Below are 12,484 nucleotides of genomic sequence, written 5' to 3'. Positions count from 1 at the left end.
GAATTTGCAAATATTTGTGAGCGGGATTCGGGATTAGAAAACACTGGGATTCAGGAACTGATGGTCGGGAATAGGGAACTAGGCTGAAAACGTAGCGGGAATTCGAGGATCAAGGGCCCTTTTGGGCACCAAAGACCGAGATACAGCTTTTTGTTTAGGGGGGGGGGAAGCCAAGATAAATAAGTGTAACAAAAGCCATATTTACATAATAAAAGTATTTGATTATACAGTTTATGTTTTTGGGGGCAAGGCGCTCAACCACCCGGGGTCTAGGTCCTTCCGGGCCTGGTTGGTAGTCTATTGGCCCGCACTTCGGGCACAAATCAGGTATTGCGCTTTTGAGCAGCAAGTATTTGTTTTTACAAAAGTTTCATAATGTAAACCCTGATCATTTCTAGTTGCACAAAATATGTTAATATATGCAATCCTGCAGTTTTGCTCTAATAAAAAGACAATTTTTCTCCAAGGATTTCTTAGCCAAATATATATCATTATTTAAACAATTGTACAAGGACGATTTTTCCAAAAAAATTTCATTCAAACTTTAATTTCAAATATGCTACAAGCGCTAATTCTACAACGGTAAGTTTCAATATAAAAAATAAGACATATTTTGTTACGCCATACGACAGATGAAACTTAAAATGGAAGTTAAATAAAAAATCTGAAACTGTCGCAGGTAGCGCTGGCGGGGCTGGGTCCGGGAATTCGCATATGGTTTTCAAGGGTAGGAGGGGTAGGGTAATTCTGTAACGGGCTTTTACTGCTTGCAGTTGTGACGGTTCTTTTGAGTATACACACTATTTTTGATAAAAAACTGTAAGAAATTTTATGATACAAACAAAATTTCTCTTAAGGGTTAGGGGTTTCATGTTCAATAAATTTAAGGGGCCTGGGTTAACAAACTTTTGTCGAAATAAACAGCTCTTCCGGTAACAACAGCTGCTAGCATAGTTAGGTCTATTTGGGATAAATGTTTTGGCCGGTATCTTCTGATCCGGTAACTTAAACAACTAAATTCAGCAAAAGCAAGCTCAAAACCTTTTCTAAACTAGGGTAAACCGGATATTCAATGGCCGGAACAACTTGGCGCCGGATCAACATTTTTTGAAAGTCCGATGCCAGCGAGAAATTTTCAGAAAATATATTTGATCAATCTTTTTCCTTGTCAACGTGGCTTGTGCTATCCAGCCGGATTGTAAGAAATAAAAATCGTCCGGTTCCAGCCGGATTCTGAAGAGATGATCCTGTTCAATGACCTGATAAATTCAATGACTAATTAAACCAAAAACATATTAGCCGGCGCCATGTAGAGAAATTTTTAACTTTTTTAAATTAAATGTAATATAAGGGGGTAGACATTTGATAAATAATTATAGACGATGCAATCACGATTATTGCTAAATGCATACAGCAGTTTGAAACTACGATACCCCCTGGCGGAAAAAGGGTTTTCTCTAAAGAAAGGCACAATTTTTTGGGTAGATAACGGCGAGGGTTGACAAATCTTGGGTCTTAGCAAAACTTTAGGGGTGAAATTTAAGAGCAGAGACAGAAGGTTGAACACCATCTCTACCATTTTCTTGCCTTTGTCAACTGCGTTACCCCTTGGGGGTGGAGGTAGGGAAAGGGGAGAAGAGGGGTTGTATACGGAACCTTGCATTGGAAGAAATCATTAAATTTCTGGCAGTTCGTAAAGTTGTCACTACTTTTTTATACTTGACGTAATTAGCTATGGAAATTTCCTGAAGAAATATTTAGTTTGAAAAATTGGGGGTTGGGGTTTATCAAAAATAACGGGGTAAGGGTTGTTAACAAAGGGGTTTATTGCAACTAGAAGGTTAGATTTTCTACTTTCTTCTAAAGCTATAGAATTTTCCAGCAGTTCTGCACAGAATTGATTTCTGGTTGAAAGATTTTAAAAATGGGATGCTTATAGGTAGGGATGTCGTTCTACGGGAATTATCAATATTGAAAGGTAACTTTACTTGTGACGGGGGTGAGGAAAGAGTCCTTGGGTGCAAATGGACCCCCATATCGACTGAAAGAACGATAGCTTTCTATAACAACAAAATAAGATCGAGGATGTCCCCTGTAGCAACAAGAATAAAGATATCCCCGCGTCCGTTGTGATCCTGGCCTCTTTTTCACTAGCATCAGGATATCCATTTTACGATACGTACTGCGCAGCTGCGATTGACTAAAAGTCGATGTGGAGGCGCTGTTTCCAGCTGAGCGCCTTCTCAATGGGTTCATCAATGACTTGAAAGCAATCGATGGTTGATTTGCGGCAATATTTGAAAAAGAGATCTTCAGCCCGTGATAGGATCGTGTCCAGGTCATTCACATTAGGCAAACTGAAATACGAAGTACAAATCAGCACTGATACGTGAATCAAGCTATAGGGAAGGGTGTATCAAAAAATTGCAGCATGGGAATTAAACAATTGCATCATGGGAATGAAAGATTTGCATCATGGGAATGAAATAATTGGGAAAGCAAGGAATGGCCTAAAGTACAGAAGTACAAACCTTGCCATGAGTTGGTAGATACTCGCAACATCATTCGTGCTCATTAAACGATCACGACATTCGTGTAACATAGCCACGCACACGAACACGTCAAACGAATACTCAGGGCTAACATAAATCTCTTCCATTCGACTTCCCTCTGGAAAAAGTATAATAATTGAATTAAAAACGATAGTAGGACACTGTTTGATAGAAAAATTTTGTCACAGGCAAAAAAAAGGACGACACGATAATGTCAGTTCCAGCTCTGAATTGCTTCGGTCTCTCTGATACGATAAAGGTGAAAAAGGAAATATTGTGGCCAGCAGCGAAAGGTTGGGAGGTTTTCTTAGCTTTTCTATATGCCTTTAGTCTCTCTTGCTAGCACAGTTAGTAGAGGACATGTCTTCTAGAAAGAAAAATTGACATGGGCCAACGATTGCTTAAATCATTTAAAATGGAATCAACAAGGCACAGTTAAAAGGAGCCACAAAGAATTTGTTTAAGCCATGCTTTCATGGGTTCCCTCAATTTCAGCCGATTTTTGGAACATTAAAAGTTCTATAATTGGAGCATTAAACTCATTCACCTACCCCCCCTCCCTTCCTAACCTTTGTTGACGAGGAAAATTTTTGAGGGTCCCTGTGGACTTTTTCCTAAGGTCGCGGTTGCCCACGTTACAACGCTTAGCGCAAAAGTAGGTTTTCAAAATGAACAAAGAAAGCATCGAAAAACATTGCATTTTTACCGTCTTTCTCCAGCTCTCTTGCTCTTTCCCTTGATCTTTCCATTTCCGCCTCAAGAGATGAAACTTCCAGATGCCGACTACTTATAATCTCAAATATTCTCAAACCATCCTTGTAGGAGAATTCTCGCTTGAATGTTAGCAGCAACCATCTGGAATAAACGCGATTGAAAAGTGAGATAAAGTGAGACAAAGATCGCAAAAAGATGTTATGCAAAGGGAATACCAAGATATTCTCTTGTAAATCACTGGCCTAAATTCAATAGTACTGCAGCAAGGTCATAATTATTGGAGAAGCACCATTATTTGAGAGCAAAAGAAACAGAAGCGATTTTTCAATGAAAACAAAGGATTTTTTATAATTTTTGATTATAATTTTTATAGCTTTTGATTTTATGATTTTATGGCCAGTTTTTTGCGTTTGAGCAATCAGCAAATTTAAAAATTTCCTTTAAAACAAAGAGGCAATTATTGCTTGTTGTTTTCATTGACATTCTCCGGTCGTCGGCCAATTGACTGCAAAGTTTCTGGAATAATGCTACAAGGAAAAACATTTTGGTGCTTGATAAGTGAAAATGTTTTACCTGTGACAAAATATCAACTCCATCTGTAAACCTTGAAGAAAATCGTACAATTCGCGATCCATTTTCATTAAAAGCTGTTCGACTAAACCTGCAATTATAAAAATGATGAATGAATAATGAATATTGGGAAAAAAAGGGATAATTGTCTTTAGTAAGGCCGTAGTGGCTAAAGGTCACTGTGGTAAAAAGCAAGAGTGACTAAAGACCGTAGTTGTTAAGAGCCATAGGTGCGAAAGGCCGCAGCTTAAAAAGGGCGTAATGGCTAAAGGCCATGGGGGCTAAAGGCCATAGGGGATAAAAGTCATAGAGGCTAAAGGCCAAAGTGGCTAAAGGCCCTACTGTCTAAAGGCCAAAGTGGCTAAAGGCCAAACTGGCTAAAAGCCCTACTGTCTAATAGCCGCAGTGGCTAAAGGCCCTACTGTCTAAAGACCGCAGTGGCTAAAGGCCAAAGTGGCTAAATGGCCAAAGTTGCTAAAGGCCCCACGGTCTAAAGGCTGCAGTGGTTAATGGCCAAAGTGGCTAAAGGCAGAAGAGGCTAAAGGTCATAATGGCTTCAGGTCGATGTTTGATGAGACTAAACTTACTTATTTTACGCAGCATATCGTTCTCCATAAAATCTCCTTTGAAATGTTCCATGTAATTACAAAACATCCAATAGGCATCCGCCTCTGAGTCCATGACAACGAAAAAGCGACTCATGATATCATTCATTCCTTGGGCATAACCAACATCTAGGGTTAAAATGTCATTATTCAGAAGGAGGAAAACAAAAGGAAAATGTAACTAGCAATAAAATCACAATAAATGAAGTTTACTCCTAGAAAACCATGGCAAGGTAACAGACAGAGGGAATTGAAAAAGGTTTCATAAAAGCGAGTTACTATATATGAAGCAGCCAAATATGACAACATTTCCAACTTTCAACACGCAAAACTATTAAACTACTGTGAAATACAAGTATAACAACTATTAATTATGAAAAACGATTGTAAACCACAGTAAAACCATAGTTAACCATAGTAAAAGCCCAGTAAACCACAGTAAAACAAAGTAAAACCAAGTAAATGGATGGTAAACTCAGTTAAGTACATGGTAACTTAAACATACCTGGATGAAAGAAAGCATACGTAATGAGAGCATCCCTCAGCTTTAGAAGATTTGGGTTCTCATTTCCTCTGCAAAAAAGTAGATAATCTGTTTAAATAAATCTAAGGGTTGGACTGTAGTAATCTGAATTCCAAAAAGATGGTTAAAGGGAAAAAATAACATTCCAAAAGATAGTTTAGCAACTCGAATGGTTCCGAAAATTAGATGCTTTCAAACGCTGTTTTGTTTTGAATTAACTTCTTGCCCCCATTTCGATGGGGAAAATTCCGGAATACACACTTCCTATTAAACGCTTCATTTCGATGGGTTTAATTCTCGTACACACACTTCCTATTGGATGCTTCATAGATTCCGACCATAAAGACCGGTTACCTGAAGTAAGCAAGGTCTCGATCCGTACGCGGTACATCTTTGTCAATGATCCGGAGTCCCTGTGTTACGACATCAAGATCGTAGATTTGTCTTGCCGCGTGAACCTAAATGAAAAAGGAAATTTTTAGAAAACACATTCAAAGATACAAAGAAACTTAACAGTTGATCTTTATAAGACTAACATCAGATACGCAGACGAAATTCTACTTAAAAGTGTCCTTGTAGAGGATTCTTGAAATGGGATTCCCTCGAGGAATGACCAACAAGCGGAATGGCCAAAATCAGGGATTCCCTGAACGACTAGGCATTCGAAGAAAAAATTCTACAAACGAAAGGCTCCACAGAAGAAGGATTCTCTAAGTGAAATATTTCTACAAGGGAACCATCTCTCAAAGAGAACTTTATCACAAGGTGTATTTCCTGAAAGAAAATTCCCTGAATTGGGACTCCCAAAACGAACCCAAAATGGACCCCCATCCGGTAAAAGAAACTATCAAGACCATTTTAAAAAGACAGTAGGCACGCGATTCACACAAATTGCAAATTAGGTGCAAAGTAAGCAAATATATTACAGGAATCTATATATTTCTAACAACTGCTTGACGTTTGATTTAAGACCAAAAACATCCTCAGAAACGACCAAATCCCGCTAAATATCATCCCTGAAAAGAAGCTCAAAATTGGTAGGAGAGGTTCTGTAAAATAGCCTCAAGGTAAAATAAGTACCTTCGCCTGAATTTCGACATATTTCTTAAAATCATCGCTTAGACTTTCTTTGTCGTTCTCAAAATGGCTTCCACAATAAGCACATCTTCCTTCATCGTGTTTTTCAAGTTCTGGAATCGGTGATGATCTATTCCGACAGTCCGTGTTATACACATTAGAGTCCGATTTTGATATGCTTTCATCTAGATTCTTTAGTAGATTAAAAGCACTGTACTCTCCAGTATTTAAACGTGAATTGTCTATTAAGTCGACTGCGGAATATGCTTTTCTAGGACTGTCGTGAGAATTTAGACCGTGTTGATGCAAATTAGAAAGTGAAGCACTCTGAATTAGCGAGCTTGGCTTGATGACGTCATCGTCTTCCTGGCATTCCCCGGTCTCCGGGTCCACAAATTCTTGATCGCCAAATGACGTGCTACGTGCAAAACTCGGAAGCTTAAAGCCTCGTTTCGGTTCTTCACTTGGTGAAGTCACAACAGCCTCTTCCGTGGCTTCAATGTTTTGGCTGTTTTCATCCCCAGGTGGAGAATCGTCAGTTTCTTGGCATAAATTATCAACATTAACATAATTATCATTTTCCTCAAGCTCCTGCACAGGAGTTGATGACCTCAGCGGCTGTTTTGCTTGTTCGATCAGTTTTTTCTTCACAACCAAACTGGCTTTTTCGGATATTTCTTTCACAGACATAACAGAGTTCATATCTTCGATATGCGATAGTCCGGCTTCATGGATGTTAATTGTCCGCTTTGTTTTCGTTCCGGCCGGGCTGCTGGCCTGTAACTGTTGTTCAAGCCATTTAGGCATCTGTCCATCCGTTCTACCGTCTGTCAAGTTAAAAGAGGTTGGTTTGATTGGCGAGAAATCGATTAAGTCGCCTGTTTGGGGTCCATCTACCATTTCAGTGTTTTCAGTGTCATAGGATGCCAGAGTCGTTAAAATAGGGTCATCCCCTTTTGTTGTCCTAGGCCCATTAGAATCACATACAGCACCGGATTTATCAAAATCTGTTTGCGAAATCAAGCTCGGAATATTCGATTTTTCTTTGATTTCTTCTTCCATCAATCTAGTCCTAACTTCAATACTTCCATCTTGAAACTCGCGCTCCTCATCTCTGCAGACTTCTTTATCATTACTGATTTTCTTTCCTTTTGAAAACATCTCGATATCATCTTCCATAATTAAATCACTCTTACTTTTGATTGATATTTCATTCTCACGTCCATCATCTTCTAGCCAATCAGATGCTTCCAATCCCCTATCAAAACTAATCAGCCCCGAATAAACTGTATCATCCTGGCTAGACAAATTTACATCCTTTTGCAGTGCCATAAGTTCTTCTTCCGTGTCTGATGCTTCCGCTTCTTCTATTTCCTGGTAAAATGTCTCTTTTTTCGACTCTTCCAAGAATGATGGAAACTCGGTACCACGAACAGACATCTGGGATTGATCAGTTTGTTCACTGAACTTACAAAGAGAAGTGTCTTGACTTAAAAGCAACGTTTCAAGTGAAAATTCGTATTTTGCTTCTTTTTCCAAGAACAAATCCGTTCCTTGATCCAGTTCCTGGAATCCCCCCACTAGAGTATTTCCGCCTTCAACATCAAGTAAGATATCTTTGTTCCCCTCAGGAAAATTGTCAGATTTTAACCCAGCCTGTTTGCATGTGGTGCTTACAACAAAATTTTCATTAGGTAAGTCCGAACTGGAAATCAATAGCGGTGGAAGCTGCTCTCCCAATGACCTTGTCCCCCTGTAATCTTCATCGACTTCCGGGTTCAAATCCCTATCTTCTAATACCACTTCTTGCAAAACTGCTCCCAGTTCCTTTACTTCTCCCACTTTATCATTCACATTTCTGTTGTCGTCAATTAAATAACTGCATTCGCCGTTTAAATTCATCTTTTTATCTAGCAAACTGTCCTTTTTGGTATCCTCAATGTCACTTATTTCTTGGAAATTAGCATCCAATTCTTGGAAGTCAGTATCGAGTTCTAGGAACTGCCTTTCACTTTTCATACAAAAGCATTTACGTGAAACATCTTGTGTGCAAATTGGACAGGTGATTTTGAAATTCGAATGGAAATCTTTCTCAACCCTTTTCCTTCTTTCTTTTACTTGATCAACATCACTTCTAATTCCAGTAATACGAGGCTCTTCCATCATGGCCTCTGTTATTGCATCTCTTACATCATCAACCGTGCTGCCGTGAATATCAGCGATTGGGTGAATATCGGCATCATCAGCCATTTTAAAGGAAGCATCCCCTTCCCGCAATGGATCATGGGTACCACGTGACACTTTCGCCACACCTGAGCATGCCGCTAAACACTGTTCAGCCTCCTTATTCTCTTGGCCTAAATCATGCTCCTGCCTACCTGGTGACTTCGTATCTGCCAATAAACCCCTGCCTTTGTCAGCCATATTCAGAGTTGCATTTTCAACAGCTTCTTTACTCGATTTCATGTTTGTTTCTAAAACAACCGATATTTTCCGTTTGTGCAACCATTCCGGACAATAACGAACACCTGATTTAGGGTCAGATGAAATCTGCTTCAGCAATGGCCGCCATCTTGCTTTCAAGGCTTTGTATCGGATGGAATGTTCTGTGTTCATTACTTCTCTTTCTCTATAAAGTATTGAGAAGAATGTCACAAGTAATGTACATCACAAAACATATCTTTAAATCACAGGGACGCCTAAAGTGCCTCTAAGACTTTATAATTATTACCTGTTTACTCACAAAGAACCCCTCAAATCTCCCTAACTAGACAATGAGCAAAACTGTGGTACTGGAAACAAACTTAAAATCATACTAGTACTAGGATATTAATTCTTTGTCTTGCATATAACTTGTGTTCAAAGTGAAGGAATACTGGCCTCTTTTATGGTGTTGGTCCCCTAGGTGCTTGCACCCTTGCTCCCAATTAGCAGTGGGGGTGCTTTGTACCTTAGAAAACATTTGCTTTTCATAAAGGGGAAATGTTCCTTGTTTAGAAGTTGCTTCTACCGAACATATATTTGAAAACTTTGAACACAATTAGTGGCACCACCAAAATTGTAGCAATTATGTCATCAGTGCAGCCTATAAAAATATGGGGTGCTTGGGGACATCATTACCACTGTGATTGTTATTGTTGGGAACTTTGCTAATAACCTTTTGGGGCCCCTTTCAGCTTAGGGCCTGGGGGAATTCACCCCCTTTGCCCCCTCTTAGTGGGCCTGTGTGCAACCAGCATTTGGGAAGTTGAGACAAAATAAGATTCTCCTTAGGCAAAATTTTCAAATACAAACCTTTTTGTTGAGTTGCATGGGTACAATTCAAATAAGAATTGCCACACATCCTCTCTGATTTCTTCCTCAACACCCCCTAAAGAAAAAAATAAAGATTGTACAATTATTTAAACAGAAAAAATACCTTGTTACAGGTATGTCAAATAGTGCTATCCACCCAAACACACAGAAGAGGCAACTTCAAAATGTCCTCCTCTATACAATAAAGTGTGATATTTAAACACTGTTTGTAAATGCAAAGTGCTGGCATAGATTTCAAAATGCGGGGGGCTTTAATTTTAACCATTTTATAGAGCTAGGGGGTTTTCATATTTACCTTTCGGGAATTAGTGTATTTTTAAAGATTTGTGGGGGGGGGGGGTTAAGCCCACTATCTGGGCCCTTGTCACAAAAAATGTTGTTAGCCATGCTGAAATACATATTTGTGTTAAACAGAGCTATATGTCAAAGGCAGTGAAACACACTGATGAAAAACAAACATCTTTTCAGTTGCACCTTGAGCAGGGGGAGTGTGGGTGATTGGCAGTCTTGGGGCTTGGGTTTGTAAACATGATGGGGTGGTCCCCTTTGTACAGCAACAACAGACTCACACTTCTCAGAGTAAAAAGGGGGTTTAACAGTAAGTTGCAAGTTGATTGCCAAGCACATTTGCAATGCAACCCACAAGGATAGCATCTGGAAAGGATTTGCACATAAATGGTTGCCTTTTTGAACAAAAATCTCACATAACTTCATAGTGAAAACCAAGCATAAGATAGATGCATTAACCAAACACGAAACTCACTGGATATAAATATTAATTATTAAACTAACTAGCTATAATGAGATTTCTCACGGTCAGTCTAAAAGCAGGTGAGAGCCAGGTGTTTATCATACTTCATTACATGCAAGCAAACAGCAAAAAATATAAATTTGTAATAAATATTTACTCATTCCTTATTAAAATTAACTAACAAAATACATAAATAACAGTTACTTAGACACAGTAGATAGATATTTGACCCTTAGCAGCTGTTACAAGGGCTATCAAGTGCCTTCAGATGTATGACACCTAATAGGTTAGAACCAGAGACATCAGAAGCTTTTCAAAGTAGGGGGCACATGCCAGAAAGGTACTATATAAATCAGAAAAAGGACATTTTGCAAGAAACAGGGAACTTTAAGAAAAAAGGGCAATTCCCAAACGTTTGAATTCATCCCTCTGGTACCACTGGTTTTGCCGTCCCACCTTCTGTGTCACAGATTCACTAACCCAAACCCTCTTTCAATCACCATCATCTTTATATCTACATCATATGTCATATTATCTTTAAAATGAATTTACCTTTAAAAATGATTCTTCTCAGCTTCGTTTCATCAACAACTCTCCCATCAGAATCCAAGAAACTTAGAAACTGCTCTTTTGTTAACGGCTTGTGTCTTTCTGCTCTAACTTCAAGATCATCCAACTCATCTTGTAATGAATCTGACAAAGACAGAACAGCACTTCCTTCTGGTCTTAACAATGTTCTTTTCCTTTCAAAATAACCATTTTCACTAACAATATCATCAGATTCTGCAGTTTCAAGATCATGTTTGTCTGACAAATTTGAATCAAGGTTCTTTCCTACATTTTCTCCTCTACTTAATACTCCATCTACAGAGCCATCGATTACAGTTTCGGGGCTTTTACTGTCACGTTGCACTGCTATATTTGTCTCTTCATTAGGACTAACAGAAGTTCTTTCTTCATCATTCTGTTCAACAGACAGGCTTTCTGGTTCCAAATCTGGCCAATCGATTTCCTCAAATCCAGAGGCATCCCTTTCCCTGTACTCGAAGTCTTCATCATTAGATCTTATTTCTTCTTTGGCAGAAACAAAATCCTCTATTTCCTTTCCTTCACTTTCTTTATTTTCCAAGTTGAAGCAATTTCCTCTCACCTCTTCAAATGGGCTTGGATCTCTCTGTCCTCTTCTACTGTTTGACAAAAAAGCTCTTTTCCTCTCCCTTCCAGATCGACTGCTGGGTGTTGATGGCGAGTCTTTCTTTGAAAAAATAAGCTTCTTTAGACCAAGTGATAGGCCATCCATGATTTCAAACTTAAAAGTATTCTCAGCAGCTTTTTTATCTCTCTATTTCTACAGCAATCGCAAAAGTTCCTCGTAAAGAAACTTCATTAGATCCATTTCCTGTCAACCCACCTCATCTAACTAGTGGCTTTAAATTCCCTCCGAAATTTCCAACAGCCTTCGAACAGAAAATATCCAGCGATAAATATTTCGGCAACCACTCCATGCAATGGGCCTAAAATAGATTATGCCTCACGAACGACGCTGTTAATTTTTCAAAGGAAAATATCACTTGCAAAGCTCGTTGTCGGAACCCCATCAACGCTGAATAAACAGGAAAATCTATTCGGTGACGATTTTCTTCAACCGCACACGTTTTCCATCAATTTTTCTAATTTCATCTTTTTCGCACCAACAACAATAACACATTTGGTGCGTTCTATTGTAGGCCTGGGCCGACTCACACAGGGTGTCAAAGCGTGTAGCCGGTACCGGGAGCACGTGACGTTTCCGAATTATGAGGGGTGCGTTCGGGGGGGGGGGGGGTGAGAGAGAAAAAACAGCTTGCAGATGAGAAATTACAATGACTCTCCAATCATATGTGAATGAAAAAAAAGCCACTGTAGGCTGCTCGACGGCCTCCAAGATTTACGTGTATTTATTGTTGTTTATTCTCGGCGTATTGCAGTGTTTCATATTTGCTACATTTTTCCAATCATAATCTCTCCGATTGTAGTGAGTTTCTAAAACTCAAAACATGATGTACAATGGGGTTTATCTCCTACCCCCGTAATACATTTACATACAAATGAATTGCAGGAATCTTGAAATAGAAAAACTTCCATTTTGTACTCAGTTTTCAAAATTCAGCATTTTCTCACAAAACTTGTATGAAACTTTTTCCCCTTTTTTATTGAGTCCCTTTAAAATAAACCCCCAATAAATGCAGCTTGAGGATGAACCACAAGCGCGATTTTATATTTTCCGAATATATCAACTATTTTTAAAGAAAAGATGACAGACAAAGTCCGCTTAATACCTCCCAAAAAGCATTGTCCGGTAAAAAGGGTTTGACATTCTAGAAATGTAAGATGTTCA

At 38.9% G+C, this 12,484-nt stretch overlaps 1 protein-coding gene across 1 annotated transcript; it reads right to left on the bottom strand.

Moving 5' to 3' along the window:
• Positions 1–435: 435 nt before the first annotated feature.
• LOC135690327 (uncharacterized) lies at positions 436–11,820 on the bottom strand. Its single transcript, XM_065207846.2, has 10 exons — positions 10,660–11,820; positions 9,336–9,411; positions 6,045–8,670; positions 5,319–5,422; positions 4,947–5,014; positions 4,424–4,570; positions 3,840–3,927; positions 3,259–3,407; positions 2,532–2,670; positions 436–2,357 (listed from the first exon to the last, which is right to left on the bottom strand). The coding sequence occupies exons 1-10, from the start codon at positions 11,405–11,407 to the stop codon at positions 2,201–2,203; spliced, it is 4,302 nt and encodes a 1,433-aa protein (XP_065063918.2). The 5' UTR covers positions 11,408–11,820; the 3' UTR covers positions 436–2,200.
• Between the last annotated feature and the right edge of the window lie 664 nt (positions 11,821–12,484).

The sequence above is a fragment of the Rhopilema esculentum genome, chromosome 1 (assembly GCF_057945365.1).
Source record: "Rhopilema esculentum isolate cy_ngs chromosome 1, ASM5794536v1, whole genome shotgun sequence".
Lineage (NCBI taxonomy): Eukaryota > Metazoa > Cnidaria > Scyphozoa > Rhizostomeae > Rhizostomatidae > Rhopilema > Rhopilema esculentum.
Note: the sequence above shows the minus strand (reverse complement) of the source record. Positions and strands in the feature narration are given on the sequence as shown.

Coding starts and splice junctions, on each gene's coding strand:
- LOC135690327 (XM_065207846.2), bottom strand. CDS start 11,407: ATGGATGGCCTATCACTTGGTCTAAAGAAGCTTATTTTTTCAAAGAAA. Junction 9,412..10,659: donor GAGAAGAATCATTTTTAAAG/GTAAATTCATTT, acceptor TTTTTTCTTTAG/GGGGTGTTGAGGAAGAAATC. Junction 4,571..4,946: donor GTATGCTTTCTTTCATCCAG/GTATGTTTAAGT, acceptor TTTTAACCCTAG/ATGTTGGTTATGCCCAAGGA.